Consider the following 19,530-nt stretch of genomic DNA (forward strand, 5'->3'; position numbering starts at 1 on the left):
CTTTCCTCCCTGAAAGGTACGCTCCAGCTGCTTCTCATCATCAGATCGGGTGCTGGCAGTCCTGTACTCGATGATAGTCTCTGACATTGAACTCCCACATCTAATGTCTGAGGAACCATGAGTTCCAGAAGAGGAGTGAGCACTGAGAAATTTGCCACAAGGAACCTTGTACCATCCACAAGAACCTGCTTCCCCTTCTCTGCACGGTTCCCAGAGTGTGTCTTTTCCTGTAGATATTTGTAGCAATTGGTTATTCCTTCCTGTACGAGATCTGGCCTCCCTACTAGCATCTCTGGAACAGAAGGGGTATCCTGAGTACACTGCCCATGTTTCCTGGGGCAGTGAAGAAATCAGGCAAGGGAGGCAGGAGACCAGCATGGCTGAGTCAGGACCGCTTAATAAAACTGAAGCACAGAAAGGAAAAGCAAAGGCAGTGGAGGCAGGGACATACAAGCTTGGAAGATTATAGGGGTACGGCCCAGGGGTGTATTGATCAGGAAAGCCAAGGCACAGATAGAGAGAAACTTGGCTAGGCATGCAAAGAGTAACAAAGAGTTCCTGCAGATATATATGGCAGCAAAGAAATTGTAGCCTCCATAAAGAGTGGCATAGGGGACCTGGCTACAACTGACATGGAAAAGGCTGAGGTACTCAACAACTTTTTGGACTCGGTCTCACCATCTCATTCCAGTCACAGAATGTCAAGTCCACTCATAGTAGACAGAGAACAGGTTTGAAACTACTTGAGGAACCTGAAGGTGCACAACTCCATAGGACCCAATCAGGTGCATTCCAGGGTCCTAAGGGAACTGGCAGATGAAGTTCCTAAGCCAATAACCATTGTATCTGAAAAGTTGTTGTGGTCATGCAAAGTCTCAAAAGGCTGAAAAAGGGGAATATAACACCTATTTTTTTAAATGGCTAAAAAGCACAACCCCTGGGAACTACAAACTGTAGTTCAACAAGTCCAAGTGCAAGGTCCTGCTCCTTGGTCAGGGCATTCCCCAATATCAGTACAGACCAGGTGATGACTGGATTGAGAGAAGACCTGTGGAGGACTTGGGGATATTGGTAGATGAGAAGTTGGATGTGTGCTGGCAAAGTGCACTTCCATCCCAGAAAGACATTCATATCCTGGGCTGCATCATAGTAGTGTAGCTAGCATGTCTAGGTAGGTGATTCTCCTCCTCTGCTCCACCTGTGTGAGAGCCCACCAGGAGTACTGCATCCAGGTCTAGGGCCCCAGTGTAAGAAAGAAATAGACCTATGATAGAAGGTCATAAAAATCATCACAGGACTGGAAAGACAGCAAGGTTAGACTGACAGGCCTGTAGTTTCCCAGGTTCTCCTTCTGACCCTTCTTGTAGATGGGCATCACATTTACTAGCCACCCATCGACTGGGACTTCCCTAGATAGACAGGACTGCTGATAAATGATCACAAGCGGCTTGGCGAACATTTTGGCCAGCTCCCTCTGTACCCTCAGGTGGGTCCCATCCAGCCCCATAGACTTGCATAATTCTAACTCGTTTAGCAGGAAGCTAACCATTTCCTCATGGATTAGGAGGGCTTCATTCTGCTCCCTGTCCCTATCTGCCCGCTCAAGTGTCTGAGTCCCCGGAGAACAACTGTTCTTGCTGCTAAAGACTGGGGCAAAAAAAAGACATTATGTATCTCAGCCTTTTCCTCATCTCATGTCACTACAGTTCCTTCTACTTCAAATAAAGAATGGAGATTCTCCTTAGTCCTCCTGTTCTAGTTTATGCCTTTATAAATATATATATATATATATACAGAGAGAGAGAGAGAGAGAGTCTTTAACAGCAGTAGTCAGGTTGAGCTCCAGTTGGGATTTGGCCCTTCCAATTTCCTCCCTGCACAGCCCCCGACATCTTTAGAGTCCTCCTGAGATCCTTACCAAAGATCTGTGCTTAGTAAGGGGTGTCTCAAACTCAAGGAGTAGTCATGAGACATGTCTCAGCTCAAGTGGAGATCACTGCTGTGTGGACAGCTGCTTAGCAGGAAGGGGTCAAGAAATTTAAATGGTTGTCTTGTGATCAGGTTATGAAAGATGAGAAAAATAAGCATCAGACTCCTTGTACCTACAAATTGTTTTGTTCCTTGAGAAATTAGTCTTGAAAGAACCTGCTGCTATTCATACAGGAATTGCATGATTGATGGTCTGGTTTCCAAACTCACGAACATCAAAGTACATGGTGCAACCTGTTCCTGTGGGGGTAATCAAAGAACAAGCTAGAATTCAAGAAGTTCATGGCCCGGTCAGGGTCGAGGCCTTTACTTCCTTTGGAGCCTGAACGAAAGTACCACCATTTTGGTCAGGGACTTGAGCACATCCATCACAATAGCCAGCCCTGTGTGACCTTCTCCTAGCCCATGGGCTGCCATGGGGACTGTTCTGGGGGGGACATTTCCCTACCCCTGAATGCATCCTGGTTCGTGCAGTATCTGCCCCATGGGTCTGTGGGTAAATGGGATTTGGCCATCCCATCTGTGGAGATCTTCTCTTCTCACCGTACAGATCCCAGCTCTGCCCAGTGGCAGCCCAGGAGCACTGCCACCATCCCTCTCTCCAGGGTGAAGGGGTGTCTCTGTGTGCCCTTCTCTGAGCCCATGCAGGGATTCACAGGTGCTGTGGTTTAACCCAGCTGGCAGCTAAACAATAAACATTACTCACTTCAGCCTCCAATACAGTTAACTGTTGGGATCCCCCTGTCACACCATAAATACAGATGGGCTCTGGCCCTTTATAGCTTGATGGCATTAGAGTACATTGTGCAGCGGTGTCTACTAAAGCCTTATACTTCTGTGCATCTGACGTGCCAGGCCATCGAATCCACACAGTCCAATAAACTCGATTGTCCCTTTCCTCCCCCTGGCTGGAGGCAGGGCCCCTCTAGTCCTGGTCAGAATCTTCGTTTCTGTGTTTAAAGGACTGCCTGCTGGAAGTTGGAGCAGCAAACTTTTCAGAGAACCCCTTTTTCCCAATTGTTTTCTTTTGCAATTCACGTACCCGTGCCTCTAGGGTTGCAGTAGATTTTCCATCCCATTTTCTCATGTCCTCTCCATGGTCACGTAAGTGAAACCACAGGGTGGTGCGGGGTGTGTGCCCACTATATTGTCTTCCTTGCATAGATGAACGCTTACCCCTAATAGCTGAGACACTGGTTTGTACAGGTGGGGAGGAAAATAATCTCTCTTCAAGTTGGTGGACCTCTTCAGAAAGTTTCTCCCAAAGTATTCTCTTTTAGCTGGTGGACACTGGTTCGTTCAGGTGGAGGGGAAGATAAATTCTCTTTAAGTTGGTGGACCTCTTCAGAAAGTTTCTCCAAAGTATTCTCTTTTAGCTGGTGGAACTCTTCAGAGAGTTTCTCCACAGCCGAGACACAGGCCTGTAGGGAAGAGGAGAGATTTCCTTCGTACTGCTGGAGTATTTTGGCCACTTCATTTACTGGGGGATTCTCCTCCTCTTTTCAGGTTAGTAGTGCCAATGAGCTGGCATATGATGATGGTGCACTCCATACAAACTTCCGCCACATGGGTGGTGTACACTGGGCTTCATCTGGATCTGTGGATGTTTGTGCGTCGTCTAGGTCCTTATAAATTACTTCCCGTACGGCCAATTCCCTCAGGTACTGAATTCCCTTCTCCATGGTGGTCCATTTGCCTGGTAGACATACAAGTTCTTCCTTGAAGGGATACCTTTCCTGCACAGCTGACAGGAGACGCCTCCAGAGGCTGCGAGATCGTGCTCCATCTCCAATTGCTTTGTCAATACATGCATCCCTAGCAAGGGATCCCAGCCGCCTGGCTTCCTTGCCCTCTAATTCCACATAATTGGCTCCCGTGTCCCAGCACCGGAGCAGCCAGGTGACAAGCTGCTCACCTATACAGCTACCAAAATCTTTTCACACATCTCGTAGCTCACGCTGGTATAGGGTTCGGGTAGTTACTGTTGATTTTTCGACATCCTCATCCTCATCTTCATCCTCCTGCACCTTTGATGGCCCAGCCTCGTCTTCTCTATGCCCAGACTTAGCAGAAGACTGTCTGCGTTCTAAACGACCTGAGTCTCTATACCATTTTTTCACCTTGCCTACAGGGGCAACTTGCACTGCTACAGCTCGTTTCTCTGACCCAGACACAGGGTCTGCCACAGGGGTTGGAATACCCTCTGCGGGGTCAACTTGCACTGCTACAGCTCGTTTCCCTGACCCAGACACAGGAGTGGGAGCAGCTGCAGGAGCTGGAGCTGCTGCAGGGGCTGGAGTGGCTGCGGGAGCTGGAGCTGGAGCAGCTGCAGGAGCTGGAGCTGGAGCGGCTGCAGGAGCTGGAGCGGCTGCAGGAGCTGGAACTGGAATGGCTGCAGGAGCTGGAACTGGAGCGGCTGCAGGGTCTGTCGCTTGGTTGATAGTAGCATCAATTGCAGCTCAATAGGCACAAGCCAGACCCCAGCACGCTACAGTGACTTGTGTCACTTTGGAACTGCCAGAGTCATGACACCTTTTTTTCAAGCATTCTGCCAGCTTTTTAGGATTTTGCAGTTGTTCAGGGGTGAATGTCCAAAACACTGGAGGTGACCACTGCTCTAGAAACCTGCCCATATCCTCCCACACTCCCTGCCACTCGCAACTATCCCGCCTCAAGACAGATCTCCGGATGAGATTCCTAAGTAGTTGTTTAACCCTCAACAAAACCTGAAGCGCATTCAGGAGACATAGCAACAAGAGCAGGCTGGTCTGAGTATCCCAAGGATATTCAACATCTCGGAGAACCACCGTAACTAGCTCAGGGGATAAGAGGGTGGTGAAGGAGAAAGGGAGAGTGAACAGGTAGGGAAACATGTCTTCCCTTGTCCCCTTCACAGATTGGTTCCCTAACGAAAACAGGCAATAGGTTTAATTGCTAATAGTTTCCGAGATATGGTTTCCAAAGTATAGAGTCGACATCAGTGCTGAGTACAAATACCAGGTTAGAGTTGTGACCAGATATTTCATCATTTCATAAGCCATTGCTACACCGCACAGTACCATAACAATCTTAAACCAGGGCCCGGAAAGGATAAACAGTGCAACAAGGAGCACATACAGAAAGTAACGCACCATAAAACTCAATTTGGAAAACAGGCACAGCAGACTGGAGATTAAGGCAATCAACATCGTGACTAGCAACTATTAAGCAGGTCCAATACTTATACCAATTTTAGTTTAACACACTCTGGTCAAATCTGTCGATATCTCAACCCTTCGAGCCCCACGTTGGGCGCCAAAAGGACTGTTGTAGTTTAACCCGGCTGGCAGCTAAACATCACACAGCCGTTCGCTCACCCTCCCCCCTCCCTCTCTGGGATGGGGGAGAGAAACGGGAAAGTGAAGCCTGTGAGTTGAGAAAAAGACAGTTTATTAAGACAGGAATATAATAATAACAGTAATAATAATAATAGTGATAATGATAATAGTATTAATAATAATAATGTGTCAGAAAACAAGTGATACACGATGCAATTGCTCACCACCCGCTGACCGATGCCCAGCCTATTCCCGAGCAGCCGGCCCCCCCACCCCGGCCAGCCACCCCTATATATTGTTTAGCATGACGTCAGATGGTATGGAATACCCCTTTGGCCAGTTTGGGTCAGCTGTCCTGGGTCTGTCCCCTCCCAGCTCCTGCTGCACCCCCAGCCTGCTCGCTGGCAGGACAGAGCGAGAAGCCGAAAAGTCCTTGGCCTGGTGTAAACACTGCTCTGCAACAATTAAAACATCAGCATGTTATCAGCGCTCTTCTCATCCTAATCCAAAACATAGCACCCTACCAGCTACTATGAGCTACTTAACTCTGTCCTAACTGGAACCAGGACAATTACTGATATGGGGAGGGCAGGAGGAGCCTGGCCAGGAGAGATGTGAGATTTGGGGGAGGAAAGAAGAGCTTGGACAGCAGAAGCTAACGATTTTGGAGAGGTAAGAATATTCAGGTAATGTTGATCCCACCATATAGCTGACTTAAAGCAGTCATGTGAGGCCCTTACCCTATTTTAACCTGTTACATTAATACCTAAATCTAAATGCCACTCCACACCCTGACAGGAATCCACTGCTCTAACTTTTGACCACAATATCCCTTGAAGCAAAAATTAGTCCATAGCCCCTTTCCGTTACCTTTACTCTCTTGCTCACCCTGATCCCTGCCCTTAACACTAGCATTGAAATGCTCTATTTAACCCTAGTCTTCTTGCAGACCTAAACAAAATCCTCAGCCAAAGAGCTTGCCCATACCCTAACCACGGACCTGACACCCCAAGCAGAACACCAAACCCTCATACTAAACATCTGCTTAATCTCTCACCTACAAAAGTTTACTGTAGTCCCTAACGCCACACATGAACAACTATCATCCAAAGCCTGTCTTCCTGTGCATTAACCTTCTCACCTTTAACCCTTTTCCTAACCCTTAGCTTTCGGTTCTTGTTCCCTTGGGGCAGGGCAGGAACTGTGAGATTGTGGTGCAGTCACATGGCATTCAAAGATGAATGTGAGGGGCCATGGATCTGAGCTGCTTGTAGGCCACAAGGAGAAGATGGGTGGGAATGCTCTGATGAGCTCAGCTCTATCTCAGGATCTCCTGCACTAACAGGAGGAATGTGAGTGTGGAAGGGACTGTGAGGTCAATTCTGTCTCTGCAGTTGATAGGGCAGCAGCAGGAACGTGTCACAGAAAGGGACTGTGAGGTCACTTCTGTCTGAAGTAGCTGACAGGTCACAGTTTTACCTGGGATCTCTACTTTTCAGCTGACATCTGCCAGTGGTCCTGCTAGGCCAGCAGAAGGCACCTGGTTGGCATGCTGACTGTGGGATCACTTCTGCCTACATACCCAGGAGGACCCAGACAGAAAGAAGGCCTGAATATGGGTTGTACTGTCCCTTCTGCTTGAGTACATGAGTGGAAAGCAGCAGGCACAAGGCTTGGTTGTGTCTACACAAGAAGCTGCAAGACCAGCAGCAGGACCATGGCTTGGAAGATGCTGGTGAGGTGACTTCTGTCTCGTTGGCTGACAGGCCACTAGAAGGCCAATGGGTTGGGATGCCTACTTCAGGAGTGGTTTCCACCCTGATGGAGCTTTCTGTGGTAGTAGGAAAGAGCAGGAGAGAAAAAACGTCCAGAAAGTGCACCTTGGAAGGTTGGCACTGGTCATGAAGAGGAAGAAATGTCCCTCAAAGGGTTGTGCTGTGGTGCCAGAGGTCATCCAAAGAGTGTCTGTGATCAGAACATGGCTTCGTGTTTCAAGGAACAGCTGGTGAGGGTTGACAAGACATCAGTGAAACCACAGAAATGCCGGGATGAGAGCAAGGTGGTGAACAGAGATGGGTGTCTGCAGCCTTCAAGGAAATAGGGCAAAGTGTGGGGCAGCATAGGGAAGCCTGGAGAGGACAAAGAGGTGGGTGCTGTCAAGAAGAGAAGGCCCCAACAGCCCTGACATTTTTGTCCCCTTCGATAGAGCTTCTGAGGAGATGAGATATAGTCATTGCAAGAGGGCTCATTGCTTTCTTGAGACCCTGTGCAGAGGCAGAGAGTTGTCATATCATTGTTCTTCTCCTAGCATCACACTGCCCACCACATCCCACAGACCCCCAGGAAAAGCCCTGAGCCAGACGTGGGGTGCAGGATTTTCCCTCCCAGTGGCTGGAGTCAGGACCTGGCCCTTTTACTTCACCACAACAAACCCAGAGTTTTCTCAGCACAGTGCTTTGCCTATCTGTAATCATGGCCTCCAATTATCTGCCCTAACAAGTCCCTGAGGAGAATCTCTTGGTAACGGCCCTCAGTGGGGCCCATTAATACTCCAAGTCACTTCAACTTTTCCTTCTGACTTTACTTTCTCAAGCAATTGCATCATTCTCCTCTCAGTACCTGAGCTTCAGAGACTGAGCACCAAAATCAGCCGCCCTTGTCCCCTGCAGGCAGTGCCCCCTGCTGCGCTGTGCAGAGGAGCTGCTCCTGGGCAGAGCTGTCTCTCTGCAGCACTGCCCGCTTGCCAGGAGCTCCCGTTGGGCCCAGGAGCCCAGCCCAGCTCAGCAGCACAGGGAGCTGTTGACGAATTCCCGGGACTCTAGAGGAAACAACTCTTAATCAAACTGATCGACATCTTTCTCCTATTTTTCTTCCCCTGTTCTGTTAAGAATGGGGAGGGAGAGAGCTTCTGTGAGGTGCTTGGCAACCTCCTGGGGATAAAGCACAACACAGCCAGGCACACAAACCTGACCGACAAGTGGCGAAGGAGACAGTGAGGGAGCCAGACCTGGTCAGTCACACTGACTGGTGGGAGCATGGGAGAGAGAGAAAACATTTCTTCCAGCAAGGTTATCTGACCAGGAACTCTGTCAGATGGGAAACCAAGGGAAAAGAGGGAATACTGGTAAAAGGAGATGTCCTGTGAGGAGAGGCCTAGGACACTTTGGGTTGTCTAGTCTGGAGAAAAGAAGGCTGAGGGGCGACCTCATTGTTCTCAGCAACTTCATGAGGAGGGCAAGTGGAGAGGGAGGTGATGATCTTTTCTCCCTGGTAACTGATCACAGAACATGTGGGAATGGCATGTAGATGCACCAGGAATATTCAGAGTGGACAGCACAAAACATTTTCGGTACTGTGAGGGTGGTCAAACACTGGAACAGGCTTCCTTGAGACCTGGTTAATGCCCCAGGCTTGTCAGTGTTCAAGAAGCATTTGGACATTGTCCTCATTAATATGCTGTAACTTTTGTTTAGCCCTGAAGAAGTCAGGCAGTTGGACTAGATGATCTTTGAAGGTCCCTTCCAAACTGAACTCTTCTCTTCTCTTCTCTTCTCTTCTTCTTCTTCTTCTTCTTCTTCTTCTTCTTCTTCTTCTTCTTCTTCTTCTTCTTCTTCTTCTTCTTCTTCTTCTTCTTCTTCTTCTTCTTCTTCTTCTTCTTCTTCTTCTTCTTCTTCTTCTTCTTCTTCTTCTTCTTCTTCTTCTTCTTCTTCTTCTTCTTCTCTTCTTCTTCTTCTTCTTCTTCTTCTTCTTCTTCTTCTTCTTCTTCTCTTCTCTTCTCTTCTTCTTCTTCTTCTCTTCTCTTCTCTTCTCTTCTCTTCTCTTCTCTTCTCTTCTCTTCTCTTCTCTTCTCTTCTCTTCTCTTCTCTTCTCTTCTCTTCTCTTCTCTTCTCTCTCTCTCTCTCTCCTCCTCTCCTCTCCTCTCCTCTCCTCTCCTCTCCTCTCCTCTCCTCTCCTCTCCTCTCCTCTCCTCTCCTCTCTCCTCTCCTCTCCTCTCCTCTCCTCTCCTCTCCTCTCCTCTCCTCTCCTCTCCTCTCCTCTCCTCTCCTCTCCTCTCCTCTCCTCTCCTCTCCTCTCCTCTCCTCTCCTCTCCTCTCCTCTCCTCTCCTCTCCTCTCCTCTCCTCTCCTCTCCTCTCCTCCTCCTCTCCTCTCCTCTCTCCTCTCCTCTCCTCTCCTCTCCTCTCCTCTCCTCTCCTCTCCTCTCCTCTCCTCTCCTCTCCTCTCCTCTCCTCTCCTCCTCCTCTCCTCTCCTCTCCTCTCCTCTCCTCTCCTCTCCTCTCCTCTCCTCTCCTCTCCTCTCCTCTCCTCTCCTCTCCTCTCCTCTCCTCTCCTCTCCTCCTCTCTCTCTCCTCTCCTCTCCTCTCCTCTCCTCTCCTCTCCTCTCCTCTCCTCTCCTCTCCTCTCTCTCTCCTCTCCTCTCCTCTCCCTCTCCTCTCCTCTCCTCTCCTCTCCTCTCCTCTCCTCTCCTCTCCTCTCCTCTCCTCTCCTCTCCTCTCCTCTCCTCTCCTCTCCTCTCCTCTCCTCTCCTCTCCTCTCCTCTCCTCTCCTCTCCTCTCCTCTCCTCTCCTCTCCTCTCCTCTCCTCTCCTCTCCTCTCCTCTCCTCTCCTCTCCTCTCCTCTCCTCTCCTCTCCTCTCCTCTCCTCTCCTCTCCTCTCTCTCTTCTCCTCTCTTCTCTTCTCTTCTCTTCTCTTCTCTTCTCTTCTCTTCTCTTCTCTTCTCTTCTCTTCTCTTCTCTTCTCTTCTCTTCTTCTTCTTCTTCTTCTTCTTCTTCTCTTCTCTTCTTCTTCTCTTCTCTTCTCTTCTTCTTCTTCTTCTTCTTCTTCTTCTCTTCTTCTTCTTCTTCTCTTCTCTTTTCTCTTCTCTTCTCTTCTCTTCTCTTCTTTCTCTTTTCTCTCACACTACACACATGGGTATATCCAATTTTTGTGTTGGAAGGCTACAGTAATTTCTCACGGAGTCTTTTCTTTTCATGACTAAGCAATCCCAGCTTTCTCAGCTGCCCTTCACAAGACATGTATTTGGTGTGAATGGCATGCTTTTGTAGGCAGGTAGTAGTCAGTGCTGGATGGTGAGGAACATCAATTGATCACCTTGGGTTATCTCTCCTGGCTATGTCCCATCACAATGTTCTACACACCTCCAACCTACATGGCGTAGGGGCCAGTATGAGAAACATGACTGTTTCTAAACCCTCCCAAAGCCATTTACCCTCTGCACTAAAACACCTCTGCCCTGAAGAACCTCTGCGCAACAGCTGTCTTGAAGAGTGTTTGTTTTGTTTTCATCTTTCCTTTAACATGTGACCAAGTCTTGGAAGACACAAAGTGGTACAAAAGTCTTTGTTTGGAAGACAAAATTGAGGCTGATCTGAGAAATTGTCCTGGTTTCAGTTAGGATAATTTTCCTCCTAGTAGCTGGTAGGGTGCTATGTTTTGGATTAGGATGAGAAGAGCGCTGATAACATGCTGATGTTTTAATTGTTGCAGAGCAGTGTTTACACTAAGCCAAGGACTTTTCAGCTTCTCGCTCTGTCCTGACAGCGGGCAGGCTGGGGGTGCAGCAGGAGTTGGGAGGGGACAGACCCAGGACAGCTGACCCATACTGGCGAAAGGGGTATTCCATACCATCTGACGTCATGCTAAAAAATATATAGGGGTGGCTAGCCGGGGTGGGGAGGCAGCTGCTCCGGGATAGGCTGGGCATCGGTCAGCGGGTGGTGAGCAATTGCATTGTGCATCACTTGTTTCGTACACATTATTATTATTATTATTATTATTATTATTATTATTATCCTGTCTTAATAAACTGTCTTTAACTCACAGGCTTCACTTTCCCGTTTGTCTCCCCCATCCCAGAGAGGGAGGGAGGAGGATGAGCAAATGGCTGTGTGGTGTTCAGCTGCCGACCGTGTTAAACCACAACTGACGGACATTCTGCTAGTCACCAGGATTGGTTCAAGTTGACCAAGAGTGGCCTTGCAAGGACATCAGCCAGCTCCCTCTGCTCTCATGGGTGAATCCCATTGGGTCCCATAGACTTGTGTCATTTGGTCAAATATGCCCTGACTTGATCCACTCCCACCAAGTGCACATCTTCCTTGCACCTGACTTTTCCCCGTTCTCTATGACCTGGGATTCCAAAAGGACAATCTTGACAGTAGGGACTGAGGTGAAGAAGCAATTCAGCACCTCAGCCTTTTCCCTGTCCTGTGTCAACAGTTCCAGGACCACATTCAGTAGTGGGTCCACATATTCCTGAGCCTTTCTTTAGCCTCCTATATACTTCTAGAAGCCCTTCTGTTGTGGTTTAACCCGGTCGGCAGCTAAGCACCACACAGCCGTTTGCTCATCCTCCCCCCTCCCTCTCTGGGATGGGAGAGAGAAATGGGAAAGTGAAGCCTGTGGGTTGAGATAAAGACAGTTTGTTAAGACAGGGTAATAATAATAATAATAACGATAATAGTACTACTAATAATAATGTGTACGAAACAAGTGATGCACAATGGAATTGCTCACCACCCGCTGACAGATGCCCTGCCAATACCCGAGCAGCCAGCTCCCCCACCCCAGCTAGCCACCCCTATATATTGTTTAGCTTGACGTCAGATGGTATGGAATACCCCTTTGGCCAGTTTGGGTCAGATGTCCTGGGTCTGTCCCCTCCCAGCTCCTGCTGTACCCTTAGCCTGCCCGCTGTCAGGACAGAGTGAGAAGCTGAAAAGTCCTTGGCTTAGTGTAAGCACTGCTCTGCAACAATTCAAACGTTATCAGCACTCTTCTCATCCTAATCCAAAACACAGTACCCTACAGCTACTAGGAGGAAAATTAACTCTATCCTAACAGAAACCAGGACACCTTCTTACCCTCTTAGACATCCTTGGCCAAATCCCTTTAGAGCTGGGCTTTAGATTTCCAACATTCAACCCTACAGACTCAGACAAGAACTCTCTATTCTTCTCAGGTTATTAGAGGCCTTCTGAGGTCTCTATGCTTCTTTCTGTGTTGGAGTTTGCCCAGAAGCTCCTGGTTCATCCATGCAGGTTCTTGGGAAGGATTGCTCTTGATGTTGGAGGAGGTGATCCTTGACTATTAACCAGCTTTCTTGGACTGTTCTTCTCCCCAGAGCCTTATCCCACAGTACTCTTCCAAGCAGATGTTGAAGAAGCCAAAGACGGCTCTTCTGAAGACCAGAGTTGTGAGCTTGCTGTTTGTCAGCTATGCTGCCCTCCCACAGGATCAACTCCACCATGGTCACTGCAGAGAACATTGTTGACTCATCCAGAGCTTACCATGAGCCACAGCCCCCAGATCCCCTTCTTCAGGGTTATGCTCCACCCACTTGTCCCTCAATCTGCATGTACGTCCTGGAATACGCAGTCTGATGTGCACAATCTGACATTAGTTCTTGTTACATTTAAAATGGTAGGCAACTGACCAGCATTCAAATCTATCAAGATGTCTCTGTAAGGCCCCTCTGCCATCAAGGGAATCGACAGAGCCCCCTAATTTAGTAGATGTAGGGCAGTCCACTCATGTGCCAACACTCTCAAACTCCTGTTTTTTCTCTCCTCCATCCTTTACTTATCCCTTGATATATCCATCAAGGAACAGACCAACCATTTTCAGAGTGTGCCTCTCAACAGTACCTTGAGATTCTTGGAGAGCAGCTTCACCACCACCAACAGCCCTCAGGGGCTGCAGAGATAGATAGACTGAAAGCAAACCCATCCCTTGCCAGAGCTGCTTGTTCCAGCTCTGTTTCTCATTGTCACTGCAGACAGCAGGCAGAGTTTGGCATGGTCCCACAGGTGAGGTGTGACAGCCCAAAGATGTACCAGCGCCCTCAGCCAGGTGCACAGACCAGAACAAGCTGGAGCCTGTGATTTCTGACATCCATGGAGTCACTGCCAAGGCATGGTGGGACAGGACATGCAGTTATGGGATGCTTCAACAGGTGGATAGAGACTTCAGGACAGACAGGCTGGAATGATCCAGAGTTAGATTTCCTCACTGAAGTTGCCTGGATATATGGAGCTCCTCTATGTGACATGTGAAACATTCCGTGAGCCCTTGTGGGTGCCAATCAGAGGAGGGGTCACTAAGGGTGCAATCATGGTGGGAGAAAAAGAACCTGCAGCCAGGGGGAGGAAGTGGACATAGTCGTTGTTAAGCACCCCAAAGAAGTCTCTGGATGTATGAGTCTGGGTCTCCCTGAGGGCTTTTTAATGTCCCTCCCATTTTCCAGAAGAGGAACAGAGCTATGTGCAAACAGTCCAGGTGGTTTTTGGAGTGTCTTGGGATAGCTTCTTGGTCCAGCTGGCAGATGGGCCAACAGAGGTAATACAAACCTGGATCTGATACCTGCATGCCAGAAAGAGCTGGTCAGGGGTCATAGATTCATTAAGGTTTTAAAAGACCTTCAAGATCAGCTGGTCCAACCATCACCCTACTGCTAATGTGGCTGTCGTGCCCCTGAAATTGTTGGATCACAGATCCCAAGGGGCATGAGGAAACAGAATAGAAGACAGAAGATGTCACACCTCAGAGGAGCAGACTTGGGCCTATTCTGGGGACGTGTAGTGAGGAACTCAGGTGTGAGAAACGATCTGTAGCCAATAACACAGGCTCTGGAGAGGATCTCAGTGAAGCAGCATTTTTATTCATGACTGCAATGGCCTGTAAGCAGGAGCTCAAAGCAAAAGTATATCGTAACCTTATGTTCCCTATTACTTGATGCTTGATTCCTCCCCTGTTTCCTCATTGGCTGAGTACTACAGGTTCACAAACTACTGATGCTTATTACTGTATCATATATGAACAATTTTATTTGACCGACTGTTAATTTCTCCTTTTTTTTTTCTTTTTTTTTTTCTTCTTCTCTCATGACTAGAGGGCCTGTGATGAATTGTTTTACCAATTTCACACTGCTCATCATGTTTTTCTTAGCTATCCTCCTTATTTGGGGAGACTGGGACTTTCCACTGTCCCCTTATCTGCCAAACATACTCCTCGCTATTATGCCACTGTTACGCCTGCACAGTCACTTTTGAATATGCAAGGTTAGTGGAGTTTTCCATTGCAAAATCACAACCTGAATTCCCACACAGGTGAGCAGCACACAAGAGCAGCAGAGCTCAGTACAGCTGTTCTTCAAGGACAGCATCTTCCAAGAACAGCACTAGTCCAAATCATAACCAGTTGCAACTTGAAAGGGAATTCAAGAGCACCAGAATGTATTGTTGCTCTTTCTAGTGCCAAGATCCTGAACAGCAGAGGCTGAAGGATTGAATAAACCTCTGAAAAAGTAAAAGTCAGGAGCAATCCTCCAAGTTTCTGAGGCTGTTAGCAGGCCTGACTGAAGCCCATCACCAAAGAGAGCATGAGGAGAACAAGCAGACCAGGTGCCCACCCCTGAGAATGAAGGAGGAAGTTGGATGTATTAAATCCAAGTGGAAAACAAAAATATTGAGGTGGCTCTGATGCCACCAGAGCCCTTGCTGAGTTTCAACAAGGGCTGGATCATGACCAAGCCCTGCTCCCCATCCCCTGGGAAGGGGGAGCCTTTCCCTCACAGGTGTCTCAGGGCTCTTGCTGGAGGCAGTGTGATGTGGGGGTGTGCAATGGCAAGTGCAGAACAGTGGATGGACACCTCACGAGTTCTGTGCAGGGGTGAGGATTCGAGGAGGCCCTGGGGCTGGTGTCTCCTCATGGTCCTCAGTGGAAGAGATGGCAGCCCTAAAGGATCACATCCAGGCGGATTTTGAATACCTCCAGAGAAGGAGACTCCCCAGTCTGTCATGGCCACCTGTTCCAGTGCTCTCTTACCTTCACAGTGGTGTTTTCTCATATTCAGATGGAACTCCCTGTTTTTCAGTTTGTGCCCGTTGCCTCTTGTCCTGTCACTGGGCTCCACTGAAAAGAGTCTGATTCCATCATCTTGACACCCTCCTTCAGATACTTATACACATTGATGAGATCCTCTCTCTGTCTTCGCTGAAGAAAGCCAACGTCACCACTGTCTTCAGAAAGGACAAGAAGCAGGGTGCAAAAAACCTACAGGCCAGTCAGCCTCACCTCCATCCCTGGAAAGGGGATGGAGCAGCTCATCCTGGAGGTCAGCTCCAAGCACGTGCAGGGCTAAGAAGGTGATCAGGAGTAGTCATCATGGAGTCGTCAAGGGGAAATCATAGAATGGCTTAGGTTGGAAAAGAACCTTTAAGAGCATCTAGTTCCAAGCCCCTGCCATGGGCAGGGATGCCATGCATTAGATCAGGTTGCCAGGGCCTCAGCCAACCTGGATTTGAACACATCCAGGGATGGGGCATCCACAGCCTCTCTGGGCAACCCGCTCCAGTGCCTCACCACCTTCTGAGGGAAGAATTTCCTCCTTACCTACCTAAATCTCCTCTCTTTTAATTTAGAACCATTCCCCCTTCTCCTGTCATTAACTGATTGAGAAAAAAAAAAAAAAAAAGTTGCTCTCCATCTTTTTTATAAGCCCTCTTTAAGTACTGCAAATTTGCAATGAGGTCACCCCGGAGCATTCTCTTCTCCAGGCTGAACATCCCCAGCTGTCCCCCAGGGGTCAGTACTGGGTCCAGTCTTGTTCAACTTACTCATCCTAGAGAATGCAACAGAGTGCACCCTTAGCAAATGTGCTGAAGACACAAAACTGTGAGGAGTGGCTGATACTGCAGAGGTCTGTGCCGCCATTCGGAGGGACCTCGGTAGGCTGTAGAGCTGGGCAGTGAGGAACCTCATGAATTTCAACAGAGGCAAGTTCAAGGTCCTTCTCCTAGGAAGAAATAACCCCATGCACCAGGACACGTTGGGGGGTGACCTGCTATAAAGCAGCTCTGCAGAGAAGGACAAGGCAGTCCTGGTAGACAACATGTTAGCCATGAGTCAGCAATGTTCCCTTGTGGCCAAGAAGGCCCACGGTATCCTGGGGTGCATTTGGAAGAGTGTTGCCCGCAGGTCAAGGAAGGTGATCCTCCTCCTCTACTCAGCCCTGGTGAGGCCTCAGCTGCAGTATTGTATCCAGTTCTGGGCCTCCCAGTACAGGAGGGACATGGTACTACTGGAGAGAGTGCAGAGGAGGGCTACAAAGATGATGAGGAGACTGGAACATCTCTTATATGAGGATACGATGAGAGAGCTGGGCTTGTTTAGATTGGAGAAGAGAAGTCAGATAGGGGATCTCCCTTGGGGGTGAGAGAGATATGTTATAGGGGAGTTTTATATTTTTTTTAGCTAAAGGTATAGGGAAAGATCCCATGTTAGGGAAAAGGCAAAAAGGAAGGCAATATTTTTTGGAGGCATACCCTGGCAAAATGCTAATACTTACCTTTCCAATCTCTGAAGTTCTCATGGAATCTATCTTACACAACATCTGGCACCTCAGAGGTGCTGTACGTGAGAAGACGTTAGAGAAATCCCAACTTGTGTGACTTTGTGACTGGTATTGAAGGCTCTGGGCCTCATTTGAGCCCAAGGACATCAAACTCAGGATGAGATGCCTCAGTTGAGTCCTTGTGATCTCTTACCTCAGCTTGGGAAAATGTGATTCCTGCTAGTCACAGTCTGGGTGTCCTGCCTAAAACTGAAAGAGGACAAGGTGATTCTTTGATGAAGCTTCTCCTGGCACTGCTGGAAGTAAGTGTCTCTCCCCAGCTGTGGGAGGGAACTTCAGGGATTGCATCAGTCTGTTTCAAAGTTGGTTCCCTGGAGGCCCAGGGACAGACATGTCAAGGGACACAAGAGAGGGGAGAGACAGCGAGGCCTTGGGCTGGAGCTGTGCTGCTGAGCTAGGCTGGGCTCCTGGGTCCAAGGGGAGCTCCCGGCAAGCGGGTAGCGCTGCAGAGAGACAGCTCTGCCCAGGAGCAACTCCTCTGCACAGAGCAGCAGGGCTGGGGGCACTGCCTGCAGGGGACAAGGGCGGCTGGGAGAAGGGAGGGAGATGTTAAAGGCAGTGTGGAGGGGGGCTGCTGAGAGCTCACTGCAGGACAAATCTTCACAGCCCTGAACGGGGTAAGTCTAAGGCTGAAGGGCAAGGCAGATGAAAGTATCCTAGGGGTCTCTTCTACAGTTGCCAGTTCCATGGCTGGTAGTCACCGGGGATGTGTGGCTCTAAACTGGAAGAATACAGGTTTCCTGGCTTATATACTGGCTTGTCCAGTGCAGAGGATGGGGATGTTTCCTGAATCACTGATTTCCTGCCAAAGCTGTCAGAGGGGAAGGACATGAGGGTTCCTTCTCATAGTGCCAGCTGCAGGCTGTGCAGCTGGGGTGCAGGCAGGAGTGCCCAGGGCTGTGGTGCAGAGCAGGGTCCCTGCTGTGCCCCAGGGGCTGTGTGCTGGGGCAGGGCCTCTGCCGCCTGCCCCGCTCAGCACTCAGCCTGCCCAGGGAGCTGCCCAGGGTGCTGTGGGGCAAAGCTGTGGGTGGAAGGAGCCCCCTCAGCAGGGCAGGGTCCTGCTGGTGCCCAGAGGCTGCTGCCTGGGGCAGTTTGCTCACAGATCCACAGCACCCCAGGGACAACTTTAGGGGAGAATGAAAGGAAAGAACAGGCTTTCACTGAGGCTTTCAAAGCATGACACTGAAAGAGAGCTGTAGGTCTGTGAAAAGCCTCAGATTTTCTCTTCACACCCCTCTGCCTACAGAGAACACCAAAACCACCTTCAGTGTTTCTCATGGGATTGCTGGATGTCCTTCTTGGAGCCTGAAAATAGTGATGCCTCTGGCCTTTGGGCACCATAGATCCATCCCCAGCGCTCTTCACTGGATATTGTAGGGCAGTACTGACTTCTGCTGAGCCCACAGAGGGATCTGCCTGGACATTAAGGCACCTCAGACAGAATAAAACAGAGGTCATAAGGAAGACACAGTGTGTCATGTTGAAGAAGAATCTGTGAAACACGGTAGCGGTTTTGCTCAGAGAAGTCTTGCTAACTTGACTCTGTTTTTCCACCATTGACAGCCAACCATGCCCTGAGGCAGCAAATGTCCAACAGCAGCTTTCCCAACGAGTTCCTCCTCCTTCCATTCGCAGACACACGCAAGCTGCAGCTCCTGTACTTCGGTCTCTTCCTGGGCATCTACCTGGCTGCCCTCCTGGGCAACGGCCTCATCCTCAACGTCGTAGCCTGTGACCACCACCTCCACACCCCCATGTACTTCTTCCTCCTCAACCTCGCCGTCCTCGACCTGGGCACTATTACCACCACTGTCCCCAAAGCCATGGCCAATTCCCTGTGGGACACCAGGACCATTTCCTATGCAGGCTGTGCTACCCAGGTCTTTTTCTTTGTTGTCTTTGTCACAGAAGAATTTTACCTTCTCACCATCATGGCCTATGACCGCTATGTTGCCATCTGCAAACCCTTGGACTACGGGACAATAATGAACAGCAGAACTTGTGTCACCATGGCAGCAGCTACCTGGGGCAGTACTTTTCTCTATGCTGTGCTGCACATAGCCAATACCTTTTCCCTCCCCCTCTGCCAAGGCAATGCCCTGGACCAGTTCTTCTGTGAAGTTCCACACATCCTCAAGCTCTCCTGCTCCGATGCCTACCTCAGAGAGGTCGGGCTTATTGTGGTTAGTGTCTCTTTATCCTTTGGGTGTTTTGTTTTCCTTGTGCTGTCCTATGTGCAGATCTTCCGGGCAGTGCTGAGGATCTCCTCCGTATGTGGACGGCACAAAGCCTTTTCCACATGCCTCCCTCACCTGGCCGTGGTCTCCCTGTTCATCAGCACTGGCACATTTTCCTACCTGAAGCCCCCCTCCATCTCTTCCTCATCCCTGAATCTTTTGCTGGCAGTTCTGTACTCGGTGGTGCCTCCAGCAGTGAACCCCCTCATCTACAGCATGAGGAACAAGGAGCTGAAAGATGCAGTGTGGAAAGTGATGACTGGAGGTTTTTGAAAAGCAATTAACTGCATGTCCATTGCATATCACTCATAATGTAACTCATTAAAGGCCAAGACATATATTATGGTTATTTTTTTGATTGTTTGTTTGTTTTACTTTTTGCTTTACTTATGTTTACTTATATTTGTCAAAAAAAAAAAAATTCTTCTTTCTTCCCCTTCCAGTTCACTACCTAATGTCTCGTCTGACTCTGAGACTTGGTGTAAACAAGGTGTATTTACAGGTCAATTAAATATTTACTGTGTATTTAAATAAAAATATGGTTCCTGCAGTGACTTGCTTGCCAGAGATCCATCC

The 19,530-nt window shown here is 49.0% G+C and overlaps 1 protein-coding gene across 1 annotated transcript; it reads left to right on the forward strand.

The window, feature by feature from the left end:
* The first annotated feature begins 16,195 nt into the window (after positions 1-16,195).
* LOC136788498 (olfactory receptor 14C36-like) lies at positions 16,196-19,278 on the forward strand. Its single transcript, XM_066987052.1, has 2 exons — positions 16,196-16,244; positions 18,281-19,278. The coding sequence occupies exons 1-2, from the start codon at positions 16,196-16,198 to the stop codon at positions 19,225-19,227; spliced, it is 996 nt and encodes a 331-aa protein (XP_066843153.1). The 3' UTR covers positions 19,228-19,278.
* Positions 19,279-19,530: the final 252 nt, after the last annotated feature.

This window comes from Anser cygnoides, chromosome 38, assembly GCF_040182565.1.
Source record: "Anser cygnoides isolate HZ-2024a breed goose chromosome 38, Taihu_goose_T2T_genome, whole genome shotgun sequence".
NCBI classification, from domain to species: domain Eukaryota; kingdom Metazoa; phylum Chordata; class Aves; order Anseriformes; family Anatidae; genus Anser; species Anser cygnoides.